The 20,578-nt window shown below is 54.5% G+C and overlaps 2 protein-coding genes across 7 annotated transcripts in view; both read right to left on the reverse strand.

The window, feature by feature from the left end:
* The window catches only part of MYRF (myelin regulatory factor), a 50,495-nt gene extending 45,923 nt beyond the window's left edge, over positions 1-4,572 (reverse strand). For 4 of the 5 annotated variants that reach the window (XM_039389197.1, XM_039389199.1, XM_039389198.1 and 1 more), the window contains exon 1: positions 22-274. In XM_039389197.1, the coding sequence (XP_039245131.1) occupies positions 22-67 (46 nt within the window). In that variant the 5' untranslated portion in view covers positions 68-274. Of the gene's footprint in view, positions 1-21; positions 275-4,165 lie in introns of those variants that run through there. The other variant, XM_039389195.1, reaches the window with a different exon arrangement.
* An 8,608-nt stretch (positions 4,573-13,180) lies between these two features.
* DAGLA (diacylglycerol lipase alpha) overlaps positions 13,181-20,578 on the reverse strand; it is a 37,663-nt gene continuing 30,265 nt past the window's right edge. For both annotated transcript variants that reach the window (XM_039389193.1, XM_039389192.1), the window contains exon 19: positions 13,181-20,245. In XM_039389193.1, coding sequence (XP_039245127.1) covers positions 19,318-20,245 — 928 coding nt within the window. In that variant the 3' untranslated portion in view covers positions 13,181-19,317. The remainder of the gene's footprint in view (positions 20,246-20,578) is intronic.

The raw sequence follows: 20,578 nt of genomic DNA on the forward strand, positions 1-20,578 counted from the left end.
CTCCCCCGGGCTCGCCGTTACCTTCGAAGAAGCGCTGCAGCGCCTCCGTCTCGTCCACCACCTCCATGGCTGGGCCATGCACGGCCCGCCCGGCTCAGTCCGCGCTGCTCCGGGGGGGCATCGCCCCGGCCCGGGGGGGGCCCCGCTGCGACCCCCGGGCCCGTCCGAGCGCCCTCGGCCCCGCTCTCACCGCCGGGCTCCCGGTGCCGCTCCCGGAGCCGCTCCCGGTGCCCGAGCCCGGCGCGGCCGCCCGATGCCCATCGGAGTCCGCCGAGCGCTGCCCGCGGACTCGCGGGGCGCTCCTCCCTCCGGCGGTATCGCCCTCCCTCCTGCCTCACCGCCCTCCCTCCGGCGGTATCGCCCTCCCTCCTGCCTCACCGCCCTCCCTCCGGCGGTATCGCCCTCCCTCCCGCCTCACCGCCCTCCCTCCGGCGGTATCGCCCTCCCTCCTGCCTCACCGCCCTCCCTCCGGCGGTATCGCCCTCCCTCCTGCCTCACCGCCCTCCCTCTCTCCCTTCCCTGCTCCTCCTCCGCCCGCCCCCGGGCTCCAGGGACCCTCCGCGACGGGCTCGCCCCCCGCCCCGAGGGGAAGCCCAAAGCACAAAAAAACCCCAGACATAAAGTACCAAAAACCAGCCCCAAAGTGCCAAAGTCACAAAGCACCAAAATCAGCCAGAAAGAAAAAAAAAAAACAACCCAGCCAAAAAAGCACCAAAAACCAGCCCCAAGGCACCAGAAGTCACAAAGTGCCAAGAAACAGCCACAAAGGAACAAGATACTTTCAGAAACCACAAAACCAGCCACAAACCCCCCAAAATCCCAGTCAAACCAGCCCCAAAACCTGTCCACAAAGCACCAAACCCAAGCACAAAATGCAAAATAAAACCCAGCCAGGGAGCACCAGAAACAGTCACAGGGCACCAAAACCACTCACAAAGCACCAAAAACAGTCACAACGCAACAAAAACCAGTCACTGGGCACCAAAAAGTGACGAAGGACCAAAGAGCTGCCCAAACCCAGCGCCGGGGGGAAGCCCAGGGAAAGCGCTGGGGGCGGCAAAAGGAACCAAAAAGTGTTCGCGAGGCGCAGAAACCAAAGGAGGGAGTGAAAACCCGGCTCCGAGGCGCTAAAAAAAAACAACAGTCACCGAGTGCCAAAATCCGCCCACAAAGCACCAAAACCCGCCCAGAACCCACAACAGAAACAACCGCAAAGCACAAAAAAAAAAAAATATCAGTCACAAAGTACCAAAACCCCGTCCCAAAGTGCCAAAACCAGCCTGAAAGCAGGCGATAAACCCCGGCCAAAAAACAGCCATCAAAAGTCACAAAAGCACCAAAACCAGCCACGAACCATCACAGGGTCAAAAAGCGGCCAGAAAGGGGGGAAAAAACAACAAGGAACCTCCCAAAACCCAAACAAAAAACCCCCAACCCCCAGCCAAAAAAAAAGCACCACAAACCAGCCACAAAGTGCCCAAAAACCCCACAGGTAAACCCCCCCAAAGCAGCCACAAGCCACCAAAAAGACCCCAGTCAAAGGCACCAGAAACCAGCCACAAAGCAGCAAAATGCATCCAGAAACCACATAAGAAACAGCTACAAAGCACCAAAAAACAGTCAAAGTGTCAGGAAGCAGCCAGAAAACAGCAAAAAAAAAAGTCACAAGCACCAAAATGAGTCACAAAGTGACAAAAACCAGCCACAGGGTGACAAAATGTGGCCACAAAGCACCGAAAGAACGTGACAGAGTGGCAAAAAACAGGCACAAAGCACCAAAAAGAGTCACAAGGCAGCAAAAGGTCACAAAGGAGCAAAACTAAGGAGAAAGTAAAAAAAAACAAACCAGACAACAGAGCACCAAAAACCAGCCACAAGGCACCAAAAGCCATAAAGTGCCACAAATCAGCCACAAAGGACCAGAATCAGTCACAAGGGACCAAAAACCAGCCAGAAAGAGTAAAAAAATCCCCAGTGAAATCCCCCCAAAGCAGCCACAAGGCACCAACCCCCCCAAAATTAACCAAACCTACCAAAACAGCCACAAAGCACCAAAACCCCTCCAGAAAGCACAAAGGAAACAGCTACAAAGCACCAAAGAGCGATTGCAAAGGGCTAAAAACAGTCACAGAGCACCAAAAGGTCACAAACCATCCAAACCAGCCAGAAAGAAGAAAAACAACCAGCCAAAAAAAGCACCAAAAAAGAGCAATAAGCCACCACAAGTCACAGTGTGCCAAAACCAGTCACAAAGAACCAAAACAGAGCCAGACAGCAAAAAAAAAAAAGAAAAACACCCCAAAAAAAGCATCAAACCCAAGGCACAAAGTGCCAAAACTCCCCAGTCAAATCCCCCCAAAACCAGCCACAAGCAAACAAAAAAATCCCCTAAAAAACCCCAGTCAAACCCACCAAAAACCAGCCACAAAGCACCAAAATCCACCCAGAAACCATAAAACAAATGACAACAACACACCAAAAACCAGTCATAGAGCACCAAAACCAGCCAGAAAGCAAAAATAACTCAGCCAGAAAACCCCAAAAATGTGCTACAGAGAGTCAAAAAACCCCACAGTCAAATCTGCCCAAAACCAGCCACGAGCCACCAAAAGAACCCCAAAAAACAGCCAGGGAAAACCACCAAAAACCAGCCACAAAGCACCAAAATCCCCCCAGAAACCACAAAAGAAAGAGCTACAAAGCACCAAAAACCAGTCACAAAGGGCCAAAAAGACAAAAAGTACCAAAAACTGCCAGAAAGCAACAGAACAGCCCAAAAAAGCACCAAAAACCAGCCACAGGGCACCAAAAGTCATGAAGTGCCAAAATCAGGCACAAAGCACCGAAAACCAGCCAGAAAGGGGAAAGAAAAGCCAAAAAGCAGCAAAAAAAGTGCCCCCAAAAGTCACAAAGTGCCAAACCCAGCCATAAAGCAACAAAATGAACCCACAAAACACAAAAAAAAACCCAAAAAACCCCAACCCCAAAACCCACCCACGAAGGACTGAAAAAAACAGTCACAAAGAACCAAAAAAGGGTCACAAAGAACCAAAAAAGGGTCACAAAGAACCAAAAAAGGGTCACAAAGAACCAAAAAAGGGTCACAAAGAACCAAAAAAGGGTCACAAAGAACAAAAAAAGGGTCACAAAGAACAAAAAAAGGGTCACAAAGAACCAAAAAAGGGTCACAAAGAACCAAAAAAGGGTCACAAAGAGCCAAAAAAGGGTCACAAAGAGCCAAAAAAGGGTCACAAAGAGCCAAAAAAGGGTCACAAAGAACCAAAAAAGGGTCACAAAGAGCCAAAAGAGTCACAAAGAGCCAAAAAAGGGTCACAAAGAGCCAAAAAAGAGTCACAAAGAACCAAAAAAGTCACAAGGCACCAAAATCAGTCACAAAGCACCAAAAACCAGCCAAAAGGAGCCAATCCCCCCCAGTCAAATGCCCCCAAAACCAGCCCCAAAGCACCAAAATCTGTCCCCAAAGCACAAAACCCCAGACATGAAGTACCAAAAACCAGCCCCAAGGCACCAAAAGTCATAAAGTGCCAAAAAACAGCCTCAAAGGAACAAGATACTTTCAGAAACCACAAAACCAGCCACAAACCCCCCAAAATCCCAGTCAAACCAGCCCCAAAACCTGTCCACAAAGCACCAAACCCAGGCACAAAATGCAAAATAAAACCCAGCCAGGGAGCACCAGAAACAGTCACAGGGCACCAAAACCACTCACAAAGCACCAAAAACAGTCACAACGCAACAAAAACCAGTCACTGGGCACCAAAAAGTGACAAAGGACCAAAGAGCTGCCCAAACCCAGCAAAATCTGTCCCCAAAGCACCAAAACCAGCCACAAAGCACCAAAATCTGTCCCCAAAACACCAAGAACACCCACAAAGCACCAAAACCAGCGAGAAAGAAAAACACCAACCAAAAAAAACAGGCAAAAAAACGCCCCAAAATCCAGCCCCAAGCCACTAAAATCACATTGACCCAAAGCAGTCACTGAGCCTCAAAAAACAGCCCCAAAGCCTCAAAAAACAGCCCCAAAGCCTCAAAAAACAGCCCCAAACTAGGAAAATCCATCCCACAGTCACCAAGGGAGCCCCAAAGCACCCAAAAGCAGCTGCAAAGTCTCCCAATGTCCCCCCAAATTCCCCCCGCTCACCTGCCAGAGGTGACCAGAGCGGGACAGCCCCCATGTCCAGGTGGGAATGATGAAATCCAGCCTCACATTCCAGCCAAGGGGCACAAACCCGCCCGGGAATCCCTTAAATCCACCCCCAAACCCCACAACTCGGCCCTAAACCTGCCACAAATCAGCCTCTGATCACAAGGGCCACCTGAAACCACCCAAAGCCAGCCCCAAAACACAAAATCCTGCCCCTAACGAGCCACAGGGGGCCAAAACCCAGCCCCAAAGTGCCCCAAACCAGCCTCAAGTCACAAAACCCAGCCCCAAAGTGCCCCAAACCAGCCATAAATTGCCCAAATCCAATCCCAGATCGCCTCAAACGACCAAAATTCAGCCAGAAATCCCCCCTAACCAGCCCCAGATCACCCCAAACCACCCAAATCCACTCACAAATCACCCCAAACCAGTCCCAAATCAACAAAATCCAGCCCCAAATCAGGCACAGATTGCACCAAAGCACCCCCAAAATCACCCCCAAATCACACAAATCTGCCACAAATCCCCCTAAATTAGCCCCAAACCACCCAAACCCATCCCCAAATTGCCTAAACCAGCCCCAAATCTCCCAAATCCAGCCTCAAATCACCCCAAACATCAGCCAAAGGTCGCCCAAATCCCACAAGAAATGACCCCAAACCAGCCCCAAATTATAACCCAGCCCCAAATCAGGCACCCGTTGCCCCACACCAGCCACAAACCGCCCCAATGCAGCCCCAAATTGCCCCAAATCCAGCCCCAAAACACCAAAGTCCAGCCCCAAATTGCCCTCAATAATCAGCCCCAAAGCACCCCCAAAATCAACCCCAAATCACCCCCCAAAATCAGCCACAGGCACCCAAATCCAGTCACAAATCACCCCAAACCAGCCCAAATCATCCAAATCCAGCCCCAAATTCTCCAAGTCCAGCCCCAAATCACCCAAGTCCAGTCACAAATGGCCCCAAATCACCAAAATGCAGCCTCAAATCACCAAAATCCTGGAACAAATTGCCCCAAACCGGCCCCAAATTGTCCAAATCCAGCCCCAAATCACCAAAATCCAGCCCCAAAAGAGGCCCAAATCACGGAATCCCGCAACAAATCACCCCAAACCTGGCAAAAATCACCCCAAATCCAGCCCCAAGTCACCCAAATCTAGTCACAAATCACCCCAAACCAACCCCAAGTCATCCAAATCCAAACCCCCCAAACCAGCCCTGAATCGTCCAACTCCAACACCCCAAACCAGCCCCAATCCAGCCCTAAACCCACCCAAATCCAGGTCCCAAACCCCCCAAACCCCACCCTAAATCCCCCAAACCAGCCCCAAATCATCCAAATCCAACACCCCAAACCAACCCCAAATCCAGCCCTAAAATCCCCCAAACCATCCCTGACTCATCCAACTCCAAACCCCCAAACTGGTCACAAATTGTCCCAAACCAGCCCTAAAATCCCCCAAATCCAGGCCCCAAAGCCCACCCTAAATCCCCCAAACCAGCCCCAAATCATCCAACTCCAAACCTAGAAACCAGTCCCAAATTGCCCCAAACCAGCCCCAAATCATCCAATTCCAAACCCCCAAACCAGCCTCAAATCCAGCCCTAAAATCCCCCAAACCAGCTCTGACTCATTCAACTCCAAAACCCCAAACCAGCCCTAAAATCCCCCAAATCCAGGTGCCCCAAACTCCACCCTAAATCCCCCAAACCAGCCCCAAATCATCCAAATCCAACACCCCAAGCCAGTCCCAAATCCAGCCCTAAAATCCCCTAAACCAGCCCAAAATCATCCAACTCCACACCTCCAAACCAGCCCCAAATTGCCCCAAACCAGTGCTAAAATCCCCCAAATCCAGGGGCCCCAAACCCCACCCTAAATCCCCCAAACCAGCCCTAAATCATCCAACTCCAAACCCCTCAATCAGCCCCAAATTGCCCCAAACCAGCCCTAAAATCCCCCAAGTCCAGGCCCCAAATCTCACCCTAAATCCCCCAAACCAGCCCTGAATCATCCAAATCCAAAACCCCAAACCAGCCCCAATCCAGCCCTAAACCCACCCAAATCCAGGCCCCAAACCCCCCAAACCAGCTCTGACTCATTCAACTCCAAAACCCCAAACCAGCCCTAGAATCCCCCAAATCCAGGCTCCAAATCCCACCCTAAATCCCCCAAGTCCAGATGCCCCAAAGCCAAGCCCAAATCTCCCAAACCAGCTCTGACTCATCCAAATCCAACACCCCAAACCAGCCCCAAAATCCCCCAAACCAGCCCCAAATCCAGCTCTAAAATCCCCCAAACCAGCCCTGAATCATCCAACTCCAAACCCCCAAACCAGCCCCAAATTGCCCCTAAACCAGCCCTAAAATCCCCCAAACCAGCCCCAAACCTCACCCTAAATCCCCCAAACCAGTCCCCATTCATCCAACTCCAAACCTCCAAACCAGCCCCAAACCAGCCCTAAAATCCCCCAAATCCAGCTGTAAAATCCCCCAAACCAGCTCTGACTCATTCAACTCCAAAACCCCAAACCAGCCCTAAAATCCCCCAAACCCAGGCCCCAAAGCCAAGCCCAAATGCCCCAAACTGGCCCCAGCCCCCAAAGGCAGCCCCAGCCCCCCGTGTCCCCCCGGCCGTGCCCCCCACCCCGAACCCCTGCGGAGCCCAGCCCGGTGCCCACTGGGAACCCCATCCCACCCCATCCCGCCCCATCCAACCCCATCCCGCCCCATCCCGCCCCATCCAACCCCATCCCGCCCCATCCCGCCCCATCCAACCCCATCCTGCCCCATCCATCCCCATCCCGCCCCATCCCGCCCCATCCATCCCCATCCCGGCCCCATCCATACCCCATCCCCGCCCATCCCGCCCGCATCCATCCCACCCCCGCCCATCATCCCCAATCCCCCGCCCCATCCCAACCCCACCCCACCATCCCGCATCCATCCCCGATCCCGCCCCATCCCATCCCACCCCCCCGCGCGCCAAGCCCCATCCCACACCCCATCCCGCGCCCATCCATCCCCCATCCCCGCCCCATCCCCGCCCCATCCATCCCCATCTTCCCGCCCCATTCCCCCCCATCCTCCCCATACCATCCCCAACCCTCCTCCCCACCACGCCCATCCATCCCCATCCCGAGCCCCATCCCCCGCCCCATCCATCCACATCCTCACCCCGCAATCCATCCCCTCCCGCCCAATCCACCCATCCCACCCCATCCATCCCCATCCCACCCCATCCCACCCCATCCATCCCCATCCCACCCCATCCATCCCCATCCATCCCCACCCCACCCCATCCATCCCCATCCATCCCCATCCATCCCCATCCCACCCCATCCCGCCCCATCCATCCCCATCCCGCCCCATCCATCCCCATCCATCCCCATCCCACCCCCCCCATGCCGCCCCGGAGCCGCTCCGTGCCCGCACTGTGGGCCCTTTCTCTCGGGGGGCACAAAGGGGTTTTGTGCGGCCCCGGGTCCCGGCGGAGGAGGGCAGATCCCGGGGGACAGCGATCCATTGCCGGGGCTCCCGCAGCTGCGCCCGCCGATTCTCCTCCCGGGAGAGGAGGGGGATCGGGACTGGCCGCAGTAATGGGGCCATTCTTTCGGGGGGGACGGGACGAGCTCAAGGGCCCTTTTTTCTCCCCCCTGGCAGACGGTTGTTGTTCTCAGGGCCCTCGTCCCCGCTCCCAGCCCCTGCTTCGGCCGCAAACCACGTGGGAAGGACGGGAGATCGAGGAAACGCGCGGTTTTCCCGGGAATCCGAGCGCTGGCAGCATCCCCATTATCCACCCTGGATTAAGGAAATAAAGACTAACCCGGGACTAAAGGCAGGACTGATAGCGGTTCTTGGGGTCTTGTCCAGATCAGGGAATTCCAGGAGTCACAAATCCAGGAATTCCAGGAATTCCAGAATCCAAGAATCCATGGAATCAGATTCCACCATTTCGAATCCTAGAATCCATAAAATCATATTCCAGGATTCTACGGTTTAGAATCCCAGAATCATATCCCATGATTCTATCCTTTAGAAACCTGGAATCCATAGGACCACACCCCAGGATCCTGCAGTTAAGAATCCTGGAATCCACAGGACCACGTTCCATGATTCTACGGTTAAGAATCCTGGAATTTATAGAACCACAGTCCATGATTCTACAGTTTAGAGTCTTGGAATTCATGGAATCGTATCCCACGATTCTATGGTTTAGAATCCCAGAATCCATAGAACCAGAATTCCAGGGTTCTATGGTTTAGCACCCTGGAATCCACAGAAACATATTCCCTGACTCTATTGTTTGGAATCCTGGGATCCAGAGAACCACATTCCATGATTCAGAATCCCAGAATCCATCGAACCATACTCCATGATTCTATGATTTGGAACCCTGGAATCCAGAGAACCTTATTCCATGGTTTAGAATCACATTCCATGATGGAACATGGATGGATCCACACTACAGATTCCCAGAATCATCACACAATTGGTAGGATCACATTCCAGGATTCAGGATGACACAATCCCGGAATGCTTTGCCTTGGGAGGGACCTTAAAGCTCATCCTTGGCATTGTCCAGCTGGGAACAAGCCCCAGGCAGGGAGATCCTGCTTTCCAAGCCCAAATCCATGTCCCTCATCCCTATTATCCAGGTCCCGGAGTTCTCACAAGGAATGAGTTCTGAAATAACCTGGGAATCAGCTTTGGGAAATCCAGGGGTTTGTGTCCCACGGTATTCCAGCAGCCAGGCTCCCCATGATGCCAACAGCATTACCACGGGAGTAGGATCCACCAGGGACTAAATCTCATTCCCACTTTTCCCTGGGAAGGCACAGTGGCTGTTTATCCCGATCCAAGCAGGCAGCCTGTGGATCCTGATCCCAAAGCACTTGGATCCAACTCCCTCCCTCGGGATCTTTGCTCCTTCCCATCCTTCCTCCTTCTCAGGTGTCCCAATCCAGGTGTGGATGATCCAAGTTCTTCTCACCCGAGTTTTCCTCCTGCCTCTCATCCTGCCCAGCTCTCATTCCCAAGGAATGCTGCTCTCTCCCTTCCCGGACCCGATTAATGGGAAAAGGTCCACTGGGAAAACTGATGGCACCGAGGAATGCAGCATCCCAAAAAAAGGGATGGTCCAGCTCCCTTCCTGCAAGGAATCCAGCACTCTAGGGATGCTCTTGTGTGATCCCAAGGGATCCTGGAGAGCTTGAATCCCGAAAAATTCAAGGGATCACTTGGATCCAGGGGGTCCGAACCCAGCCCTTGGTTTGCCGTTCTCCCACATTCCCTGTTTCCCACCTCTCTCCCCTCTGGATCACACTCCCTGCAAACCCTGCTCTCCCTATCCCACGTGGCTGGTCGGGAACACGAGCCAGGAAGGGGGGGGAGGGATATTCCTTGGAATATTACTCATGGAAGGTGCAGCCGCTTCTCCCTCCGGCGCTAAATTTCAAAGTCCAGTTTCCAACAAAAGAGTAATTCAGGGATCTTCCCTTCCCTCCCCTCGTCCCTTCCCATCACCCCCGGGATTCCAAGACGCTGGAATACCCGGGATCTCGTACTCCTGGTTTACTCAGAGTTTGTGTACCCATTTGTTGGATTCATTAAAGCCATAAAAAAGTCTGGAATTCGTGTCTTTGGTTGGTTTGCTCCTTAAAACAGACCCACGGAGGGAAATCGGGAACTTGGGAGCAAAAGAAATGGGAATTTAGGCCCATTTGATATGGGGGAAATAAGGATCACACAGCCCATGGGGCTCCAAAACAAAGATCCCCAAAATCCTGTCCCAAATCCCCCCAAATCCAGACACAGCCTCCCAAATCCAGCCCCAAATCAGCAAAATCGGCCACAAATCAAAATCCAGCCCCAAACTGCCCCAGTCCAGTCCCAGAGCACCAAATTCCAGCTCCAAATTGGCCCCAGACAGCCCCAAATCCCACCAAAATCGCTGATTCCCAAAAGGCTCCAAGTTATTTCAGCACTCGTGTTCCCAGGGTTATCCCAGAATCCCGGAATGGTTCGGGTGGGAAGGGACCACAAAGATCATCCAGTTCCAATCCCAACACCTTCCACTATCCCAGGTTGCTCCAACCCATCCGACCTGGCGCCTTGGGCACTTCCAGGGCTGGGGCAGCCACAGCTTCCCTGGGAAACCCATTCCAGGGCCTCACTGCCCTCACAGGGAAAAACGTATTCCCAATATCCCAGCTCCACCCCCCCTGTGGCACTGGGAAGCCATTCCCTGTGTCCTGTCCCTCCATCCCTTGTCCAGTCCCTCTCCAGCTCTCCTGGAGCCCCTTCAGGCCCTGGAATGGGCTCTCAGCTCTCCCTGGAACCCTCCCTTCTCCAGGCTGGACATTCCCAGCTCTCCCAGCCCGGCTCCCAGCTGGGATCCAAAGCAGCAGCACGGATTGGCCACGGAGATTCCCTGGGAGCGCCGGGACGGGGAATGCAGCCCAGGATTCCCTGCATGCTCCCAGGGCAGCTCCCACCCTGGAGTTCTCTCCTCCTGGCACCGAGAAATCCCTCCCTGGCTCTGCACTCGCTCCAGAGGGTCCATTCCCAAGGCGGACACAGCACTTCCACGGCTTTATAAAGGGATCAAGGAGCATCCTCGGGGACGAGGGAACATCCTGGGAGACGCTTCCATCCCGGAACACCAGCGCAGTTGGAAGTGTGAGGGCTCCAACCAGCCCTGGAATGCTGGGCAGGGTCACCCACCTGCTCCTGCAGATCCCAGCGAGGATATCCCAACTCCTCGGATACCTCTGGCAGGACAAACGCCCACAAAAGCTGGATCTGCTTTCCAAGGAAGCTCCGTGACGGGAAGGACGAGCAGGGATTGCTGGAAAGGCAGGGAAAGCCACGTGCTGAAAAAGCAGGAAAACTCAGATGCTGCTGGAAGAGCCCGGGAATTATATCTGGATTTCACTTGCAGGGGCTTTTCCAAGCTAAATGATGGATTCCATTCCCAGATCCGTGATTCCAGAGCAGTGCACACGGATTGGGATCCAGCTCTGCCACGGTGGCCCTTCAGCTCCCACCACACTCAACCTCTCTCCCCCTTTTTCCTCTCTCCCACCAGTTTTCCAAGGTTTTCCTTGGCTCCTGATCTCCCTGTGCTAATCCACCCTCAGCCCAGGGAATATCCCCCCCCACAATGGGAATTATCATCCCGATTTCCCCTGGTCAGTGGGAATTAAAGCACATGAAGTTCTCCTGCATCCAAGCACCTCCCAGCCAGGGATCCTGCAGGATATTCCTTGGGTTTAGATCCCTTAAAACTATTTCCAAGAAAAAGCACTTGGCAAAGAAGTGTAACTCAACCCACCAGAACATTATCCCTGCTGAAAAATAGGAATTCATCACATTGCAGGCTGATTTTTTAAAGGATCTTTCCATTTCCTTTTCCTCTTTTCCAACTGAATCCTTGGAAAAATCCTGAGGAATTGATTTCTGCAATGCTGGTTTCCATTTAAATGATTAACAATCAGATCACAGCTTTCATCAATGACATATTCCCATTATTTTCCCTCCTTCTTTCCTTGGGAATTCATCAGCCTGGCTTAAAAATTCTTGGAAAATTTGGGGGGGTTTTGTGTCATTCCCAATGTCTTTTTCCAATGGGTTGAAAACCACTTCTCTCCACAAGCTGGCATTTTTTCCCTAAAGTCACCAGTACATCCAGCGGCTGGAAAAATCTCCTTGGAAAATCCAACTCCATCCCTAATTAAGGCTTTTCAGGGGTTTTATAGCAGTTTATAGCAGCTTCCACCATTCCTGCTGTGTCCACATCCATCTGTTTTCCTGAATTAAAGCAGCCCCCCCTGAACATGGATTATTCCATGTTTATCCAAGGATAGCAGCCAGAGTTGGATGTTTTCCCTTCCCCAGGAGAGTCAAGATCCTTTTAGGAGACCGACACGGTTCCAGGTAGGGAGGAAAATCCCACAGACCCACCCCCAAAACATCAGGCACCAACATTCCAGCACTTTTGAGAGGCATTTTCATGGGAATCCGGGAGTTCAGCTGCCTTTGACTATCAGGGATTCCCTGCCAGTCCCTTCGGGAGCAGCCAGAAAAACCATTCCAGGCCCCATTCCCAGCATTAGGTGCTTCCAGGCATTCCTTTTCCCCGGATTTCCCCTGGCTCGTCTCCTCTCCTTATTCTCTGACCCTGCAATCCGTAAAAAAAAGCTTTTCCCACTTGCAGAATACGAATTCCATGGCATTGAAGAACTGGGAGCAGCCCCAGGCAGGGAGATCCTGCTTTCCAACCCCAAATCCATGCCCCTCACTGGGAAAATCCCAGTTTGGACTCACCTTCCTTGCAGAAGGACCCCGGCACCTCCACGTTTATCCAAAGGGCAGATTCCCACATTATTCTGGCTGGAACACTGAATACATGGAATATCTGGGATCTAGTCTTGACTGAGAGCACTCATCCTCCTCCCCCTGCCATTCCCATTCCATCCCAGAGGATTCCTCGTCAGCAACCTGGAATTTTGCACTAAAATCCTTCTTTTTGTGTGGGAAGTTGGATTTAACGTGGGATCACTCTCAGCTCTTTCCTTAATTCCCTTCCCTCAGTTTCCTTCATTTCCTTCTCCACTGAAGGGATATTCCTAGAACTGATCTCACGGGACACGGATCAGAAAATCCTGGAATGATCTGGGGGGGGGGAAGAAGGGACTTTAAAGATCCAATTCCAACCCTGACCCCTCCCACCAGGCCAGGCTGCTCCCCCCTGGATCTGAACACTTCCAGGGATGTGGCTTCCACCACCTCTCCAGTTGGATGATTCCCAAAGGCCGAGATCCAGACCAGGCAGAGCTGGAAAAGCACCAACCACCCCTCAGTGCTTCCCTGGAGCATTCCCAAGGCACCCCCCCCCCCAAATTCCTCACAGCCTTCCCACTCCCAGCCCTCTCAAGGCAGGAAACCTCCGGCAAATCCCAACCATCCGTATCCAGGACATCCTTTGGGAAGAGCCACAGACTCCAGCCGTGCTTCCAACATCCATTTTATACACAGTGCCATAGAATATACAGAAAATTTATATACATCCATCTCTATGGAATAGGGTTATAATTCCGGAGCCTGCTCTTTGCAGCGGGATCAGTTCGGAGCTTCCATCCAGCGGTACAAAAACAGTCCCGTGGAGAAGGAATGGCACGGGAGGAAGTGCTTGAGTTTCCTTGGAATCTTCATGCTGGGGCAGCTCGGAGCAGGGGTGTGGAAGGCAGCATTCCCGGGATGAGCAGAGGGATGCAGGAAGCTGGGCTGGTCCCCCCTCCCCTCCCTATATCCAAGCGCTCCGAGCCCCGTGGGGAACGCTCGGAGCAGCTCAGAGTTCTCCCAAAAATTCCAGAGGCTTCGGCTCTCCCGAGGCAATTTGGGGCGAGGAGTTAATGGATCCACGGTTTTCCTGCTCTGAGCTGCCCCAGCTCGGGATGGGACACAGGGCACAGCAGGAAAAAGGGCTTTTCCAGAGGCGGAGTAGGGCACAACATTCCTGCTGCCCCGCGGACACGGGAAGGGAGGCACAGCCCATCCCAAAAACCCCTGTGCCATTAGGAATTCTGTTCATCACTAGGACAGGAGCTCGGGAGTATTCCCTGGACATCGCTCAGCTGACTGGGGGAGGGAAAAGCGGGAAGCTGGAGCTGCAGGGGAGGCCACTCGTCCCACCGAGCACCGGGAACATCCCGGGAAAGGAGTTCAGAGCCAAAAGTCTGGCTGTGTCCCGGGAAAAACACCCTGACACGACCCCTGAACTTCCCAAAAGCAGGATATCAGGGCAGGGCTGTGCCACCTCCTTCCGCTGCTCCAGGACCTCCGAGTCTGAGCCATGGGGACTGCACAAATCCCAGGATCTGAGCAGGGAAGCGGAATCCCAACAAAAACCAGCATCGGGGCTTGTTCCTGGACTGCTCCGTGTTTAAGGGTTTGCAGGAATCAAGGTGGAGCCAGGCAGAGATTCCCCTCATGCCACGGGTGCCTGGGAAGGTGGGAATGTCGGGACACGGTGAGGACACAGCAAGGAAAGCAGGGAAAATTCCCAGGCAGCTTCCCTTTGGAAGGTGGCTGTTCCAGAGCCAGGGATGAGGGAACCTCCTGCCCCAGGTCAGGATTTGCTTTTGGCACTTGGATACGACCTGAGGCAGCAGGGAAGAGCAGGAAGAAGTGGGAATTCCCGCTGAGGGAGAACGGGAGGGCTCAGAAGCAAAGGCAGCTCTGTGGCCACAATTCCACGGACCCAGAGAAGCGGGAAAGGAAGCGGGAGATGTCTGATCCCAAAAATCCGGTCCCAGGCAGGAGGCTGGGACCTGAAGCCATGGAAAACAAAGGCACAAGAAGTATGGACTCAGTGAACAAGGAAGGAAACAACGGGAATGGGGACAGCTGCTGATTTTCAGGATTGCAGGTCCCTGTGACAAAGCAAGGAATTTCTCTAATCCTTGGATATTTGGAATTTCCAGCCCTTAGGCAGCTCCTTGGGAGCTGGAAGAGGGGGGAGGACATCGGTGGCTCCTGATCCATCCCACTTCCCATCCATAACCCCACTATGGGTCCCGCTGGAGAGCGAGAACTCCCACATGGAATCCCAGCTTCCAGCTGCAACATTCCTGCCTCTCCTCCTTCCCGAGGACGGGCAGTGTTTGCCTCCCGCAGGATACTTGGAGCATCGCAGGAGCACCGTGAGGGGGAGCTTTGGCACAGGGAACGTGCTCGTCCCGAAATCCAGCGGCTCTTCCCTAAAATCAGCCCCGCACGGGCTCCGGGAATGTGCAAGGAGCCCGATCCAGCCAGAGCTTCCCAGTGCCTTCCTCCAAAGGGATCTGTCATCAGAACAGCTGCTGGAATTGCAACCCTCCCTTTCCTGCCTAAAGGGACAGCAGGAACGCTGGAATTCCAGAGCCCCGGAAGGACTGGGGCAGGAAGGGATTTCAAGCCCCCCCAGCTCCAGGGGCAGGGACATCTCCCGCTATTCCAGGCTGCTCCAAGTCCTGTCCGAGCTGGCCTGGAACAACGTCAGGGGTGAGGAGCCCCCAACCTCCCTGGGAACGTTTGCATGTTCCCCAAAGGATGCAGTTACAACCCCTATCCCTAAAAAAAACATGGGAATGAAATGTTCCTGCTACCATCCTGCAAAGCTGGAATGTTCTACTGCCAAGGGAATGCTATCCCAGATTGGACAGGGATAAAGCCAGCAGAGCTCCAGCCCAGCAATTCCCAAGGCAAACATGGAAATCCAACCCTATGGATACAAACCTAAACACAGCAATGACTATTCCCGCTTAATTCCCATTTCCAGGGATAATCCTGATTATTCCTATGTCCCAGTTTGGAAATCCAGTCTGGGGGATTCCGTGGCAACATTATCACCTGCCTGCAGGAAAAGAGGAAAAAAAAAGCTGGGAAAACATCCAAGTGCCTGAGGAATATGTTAGATCCTGCTCCTGGAGTTTTCCCTCCCTCCTGTGTTTTCCCTCCTTTCTGGACAAAGATTTCCCACCTAAATCCTTCTGGGGACCATCAACTACTTCAGGAATTGAAGCAACAATATCCCAAAAAATGGAGATGGGAATCATTGGATTCATACATCCACACTCACCACCAGCTTTGCCATCCCAGTCCTCTGGAGAGAGCAGAACATCTCCTAAAAATCCAGTTTTCCCTGGGGAAGAAAAGTTCTTCAAAATTCCAGGAATTCCATTTAACTGCTTTGGATCATCCTGAGATTGCAGGGACCAGTTTTCCCTGTTCAAGTGGAGCTATCAAGGATGTGGGATAAGAGGAGGGATGAGGCGAGAGGAACAGGGAGCAAAGAAAAGAGGGAAGTGGAAGTTTCAGGAGGAATTCAACATTCCAAATGGAGAAGGAGAGGGAACAAGGATAAATATTGGAGGAGGGCTTGTAAATCCCTCAGCACATCCTTCCCAAAATTCCTGGCACTGCCGCAGGTAAAGCCACAAGCAAATCAATTACTAGGGATGCAGATGCTCCACTCCTCTCCCAAGAAACTCCCGGAATCCTCTGCATTGGAAAGGGCCTTTAAAGGCCTTGGAAAGGATCAGAATGGATTTGGAGGACGTGACCCGGAACTGGGTGCCTGGGATTTGGGATGTCAGGCACTTCCGGCGCTGCCTCGCCGCAGGGTGGACCATCCTGTTGGAATATCACGGGAATCCAGGAAGATTGGAAGGCACAAAGCTAAGGGGAGGAAGCAGAAGCCAAGGAAAAATGTGGAGATGCTCCACATTTCCAAAGAAAGAGTGGGCAGAGAAAGCAGGAAGTGTGGCCAGTGTGGATGCAGGAGGCAGCTGTGGGTTTAGCATTTATTCCAGCATTCCAGAGGGGCTTTTCCAGGAAGGAACAGGAGATCAGCCTTTCCAAATGCCCTCAGAGCAAAGGAGTGGTGGGAATTGAGACTTGGAATGATGGGGATCAAGACACAGGGATGGGGATCGAGACAAAAAGAGATTTAAAGCCGAAATAATTCCAAGAACACGGATTTCCTTTGGGAGCACTGGGATCAGATCTGTGTGTCAGGAGGGAACACCAAAGCCCAGGAACTGTCCACGGTTTGGCACAACCTGAACCCTCAGGGGATTCCTTTCCACCTTTACTCCTTGGATCCATGGCAAGCCCAGCTCCCAGGAACGAGGGACTGCCAGGCTTTCAGTGCAGCATTCCAGGCTGCTTCCAGTCAGGGCCAGGGAACCCCCTTCCCATGGGATACAGTTCCAATGGCCCAGAGAAGCGACCAGTCAGCCAAGGATGGAGTTTTCCAGGACACAGGTGGGAAGTGACTTTCTAGTGCAACATTTGAGCCATTCAACGCCAGCAGATCCCGACTGGAATCGTTCCGGAGGGAGATATTCCCACTTTCCTCACCTGAGGGCACCTCCTCCCCGGGGATCCAGCCCAATCCCAGGTGTCCCTGCGGCTCCCAGGGATGGAGATGATCCTTTCCTCAAGGTTTTAAAGTGCTTTGCAGATCCAAAGCTCTGCCTTTAGTGCTAAGGGTTAATTCCTGCCGGGATTAAGGGCAGGAATGAGCTCCTTATTCCCATTCCCGGGCTGGGAAGTGAGCCAGCCTGCTAGCCCTGCCCCCCCTGCCCCTCAGCTCCCCTCTTCCCCTCCAAACTTCCCGGGTTTTTGTGCGTATTCCTGAAAAATCACCTGGGTGCTGCTTCCTGAGGGCAGGGAGTGGGCTGTGCTGAGCTCCCCACCCTGCTCCTTTGTACAGGACCTACAAAAACAAAAGGAGCTTCCCATGGCCTGGAACCAAAGGATTTTTCCTTCCTCGCATTCCTCTGAATCCACAGGGGCTTCCTCTGCTCCAGCTCCACGCAGGGAAAGGTCACACCCTTGGAACCTTAAACCACAGGGATAACGTTCTAACTTCCCACCGAAAGCGCTTCGGAAGGCTCTGGAATAGGGAAGGAGCAGGGAATGTGTATCCCGGGATCAGGTGAGGGGGATACCAGCACTCGGGCAGAGATTCCAGTGAAATTCCGTGCACCTGGAGTCGCTTCCATCAGTGCACGTGGGTTATAAAGTGCTCCTGCTGGATACCAGTTATTCCCAAAGGAAGGCCCATCCCAAGGCTTCGGGACACCACGGGGAGCCCAGGGATTTGCCGGCTCCCGGGAAGCACAGCATCCTCCCACAGTGGAAAGATCCCAGCTAAGGAAGGGGACAGGATTCTAAGGAAGTTAAAGTGGGACTTTCTTTTCCAGGGAAGGAGGAGAGAACTCCAGGGAGACCCCTCGGGAAGTGCCGAGCTTTGCTTTGCCAACGAAGGGCCTTTTCCAGGTCACAGAAGGGTTTCATTCCCTAAATAGGTAGTTTTCCTGCTGCTCCCATCATTGGAAAACCTGCCTGGAGGGCTGAGCAGGCTCCTCCGGACCCTGGGGCAGCTCAGGCAGATTCAATCCCAACTCCCTCCACCTTCACTCCAGGGGCTTGTGCAGGGGAGTGGAGAGGGAGGGGGGAGAGGGATGCAGGCAGCTCCCCCCAGATCCCAGCCACCTGGAAAGCAGGGAACTTGGAATTCTGCCTGCCCACCCTCTCTTCCCTCAGCCCCCAGCAGAAAAGGCACGGGGAGGAGAGGATGGCCGGGCTTTTCCTTTGGGAAAACCTCCCTGTTTCCTTCATAAATACCTTCCCAACAGCAGCTCTGTAAACACACACAAGGTTTCAACACTCGGAAAAAAAAAAAAATCCATCTTTTCCCTGAATTCCCAACGACAGGCTGCCACCGATCCATGGGTGCTGCACATGGGTGGCGTGAGGACCCAGAGGGATCCACCCCAGGAAAGGCTCCCGGATTCCACAGGGACTCGGAAAACAACGCCGGGCCAATTTTCCAGCCGATCCCTCCACGCAGCTCCGAGATGAGAATCCCGGCAGTCCCGCGGGAATGTCGCCAGCTCAGAGGGGTCCAGAGAATCCGGGAGCGACGGTGGTGAGATCCAGGAGAGCTCGGACGCGGCAGAGGGATCTGGCTCTTGGGAACAGCGTCCTTCCCTCAGGAGTACTCGGGGGAGAGGAAACACGGTGCCAGCCCCGTTCCCGCTGCGCCCGGCCGGGAATGGGAGGCTGGATTTGGGGGGATACGGCCCCGATGGCTTTAAAACAGGAGTGTCCTACAAAAGCAATCCCCATGGAAGTGGCCGGGTTGGAGCTCGGGCCGGATCCGTGGTAGTGCAACAGGGCCCAGAGTCTCAACCCACTCATCTCCCAAAGCAGCGGCTGCGCTCCGGAGGGGGGATCCATCCCAGCCCCCCTCCTGCTTCCAACTCTCCAGCCTCGAGTTTCAGGGAATCCAGCCCGGAGGATTCCCAGAGCAGGGTGTCTCGCTCCCAAACTCGGCAGGAGCCCCGGGGCAAGGAATCTGCCTCTGGAATGAGAGCCAGGCTGAGGTAGGGAATTTTAGTGCCTCAGACCCTCTCAGGCCCCACGGGGCGAAGCTTCTCCCAGGCTCCATGCACGGCATTCCAGCACAATCCATCCTCCAGCCACCGCTGCGCCAGCCCGGAAGGGATGTTCCCGGCCGTCTCCTCCCATCCCGACCGCTCCTCTCCTCCACGGATTATCCCACCGGGATCATTCCACCCCTGTTCCCAAGCACTAAAGGGCCGAAATCATGAGGTCGTCCTGCTTGGCGGGGCTGGTTACGTGTCCGGAGGGGGTGGAAGTCCGGATTTTGTCCGTGGCCAGGCATTCCTGGCTGCTCACGCCCGTGGGAGTGATGTCCATGAGCTCCCCGGACGAGCTGAGGGGGAAGGAGGGCGACACGGAGATGCCCGACGAGGGATCCGTCGATCCCGCGAACAGCCGGGGCGGCTTCGGGACCAGGTTGGGCTCGTACTGCGCCCGCAGCAGGATCTCCTGGTCGCTCACGGACTTGGGGAGCTCGGCGAAGTCGCTGGAGCTGTCCGACACCATCATGCAGTAGATGTCCTGGAAGGAGCTGCTCTTGCTGTCCAGGTTGAAGAGGCTGTCGATGAACTCGGCGAACTCCAGCACCTGGGGGCTGGGCACGTCGGCCAGGCGGCCGTTGTGCAGCGCCGGCTCCTCCCGGGGGGACGAGGGGCCGCGCTCGCCGTCGCTCCCGGCGCCCTCCGCGCTGCAGCGGCGCCGGGGGGTGGTGTCCCCGCTGTTGAGGACGTTCTCCGGGGGCTGCGTCTCCTGGGAGTGCTTGGAGAGGCTGTCCGCGGCCAGCAGCTCGGTGCGGGAGCTGAGGGAAGGGTTCTCCTCGGGGATGACGGGGTCGATGTAAAAGCAGTGCGTCTCGTCCTTCTCCATGACCGCGTGCAGGCTGGGCGAGCCCCGGATGCTCCGGAAGCCGGAGGAGCGCCGCGAGTCGAAGCTGTAGATGGACTCGTTGTCCGAGAGGCTCTCCATGGTGGCCAGAGGGGCCCGGCGGTCCTGCAGCTCCACGGAAAGGCGCTCCTTGGTGTCCAGGAGCAGCAGCTCCACCGGGTCCTTCTGCACCGGGGAAAGCGGCTTCGTCTCGTAGAACCCCTCCAGGCTGATCTCCGAGTGGGATTTGCTCCTGCAGCGGGAAGAGAGAACGTGAGGAGGCGGCCAGAGGATCCGAGTGTCGGGCACGGAGTTCCTCACGCAGTTCCTCCAACCAAACCCGTCCAGGACTCCTGGAAATCCCTCACTGCTCCGTTCTCCCAACGGAAAACATCACACTGGCTCCTCCCTCAGCAAACTCCGGTTCTTGCCCTTCTCCCTGCTTTCCTGGCTAAATAAATCCTTCTCTCCTGCCCAGAGAGGCTGTGGAATCCCCATCCCTGGTGGTGTTCCAGGTTGGAGCGACCTGGGCTAGCGGAAGGAGTCCCTGCCCACGGCAGGGGATTGGAATGAGACGGTGTTTATG

Source organism: Pipra filicauda, unplaced genomic scaffold, assembly GCF_003945595.2.
Source record: "Pipra filicauda isolate LSUMZ 115617 unplaced genomic scaffold, ASM394559v2 scaffold714_size134307_pilon, whole genome shotgun sequence".
NCBI lineage: Eukaryota > Metazoa > Chordata > Aves > Passeriformes > Pipridae > Pipra > Pipra filicauda.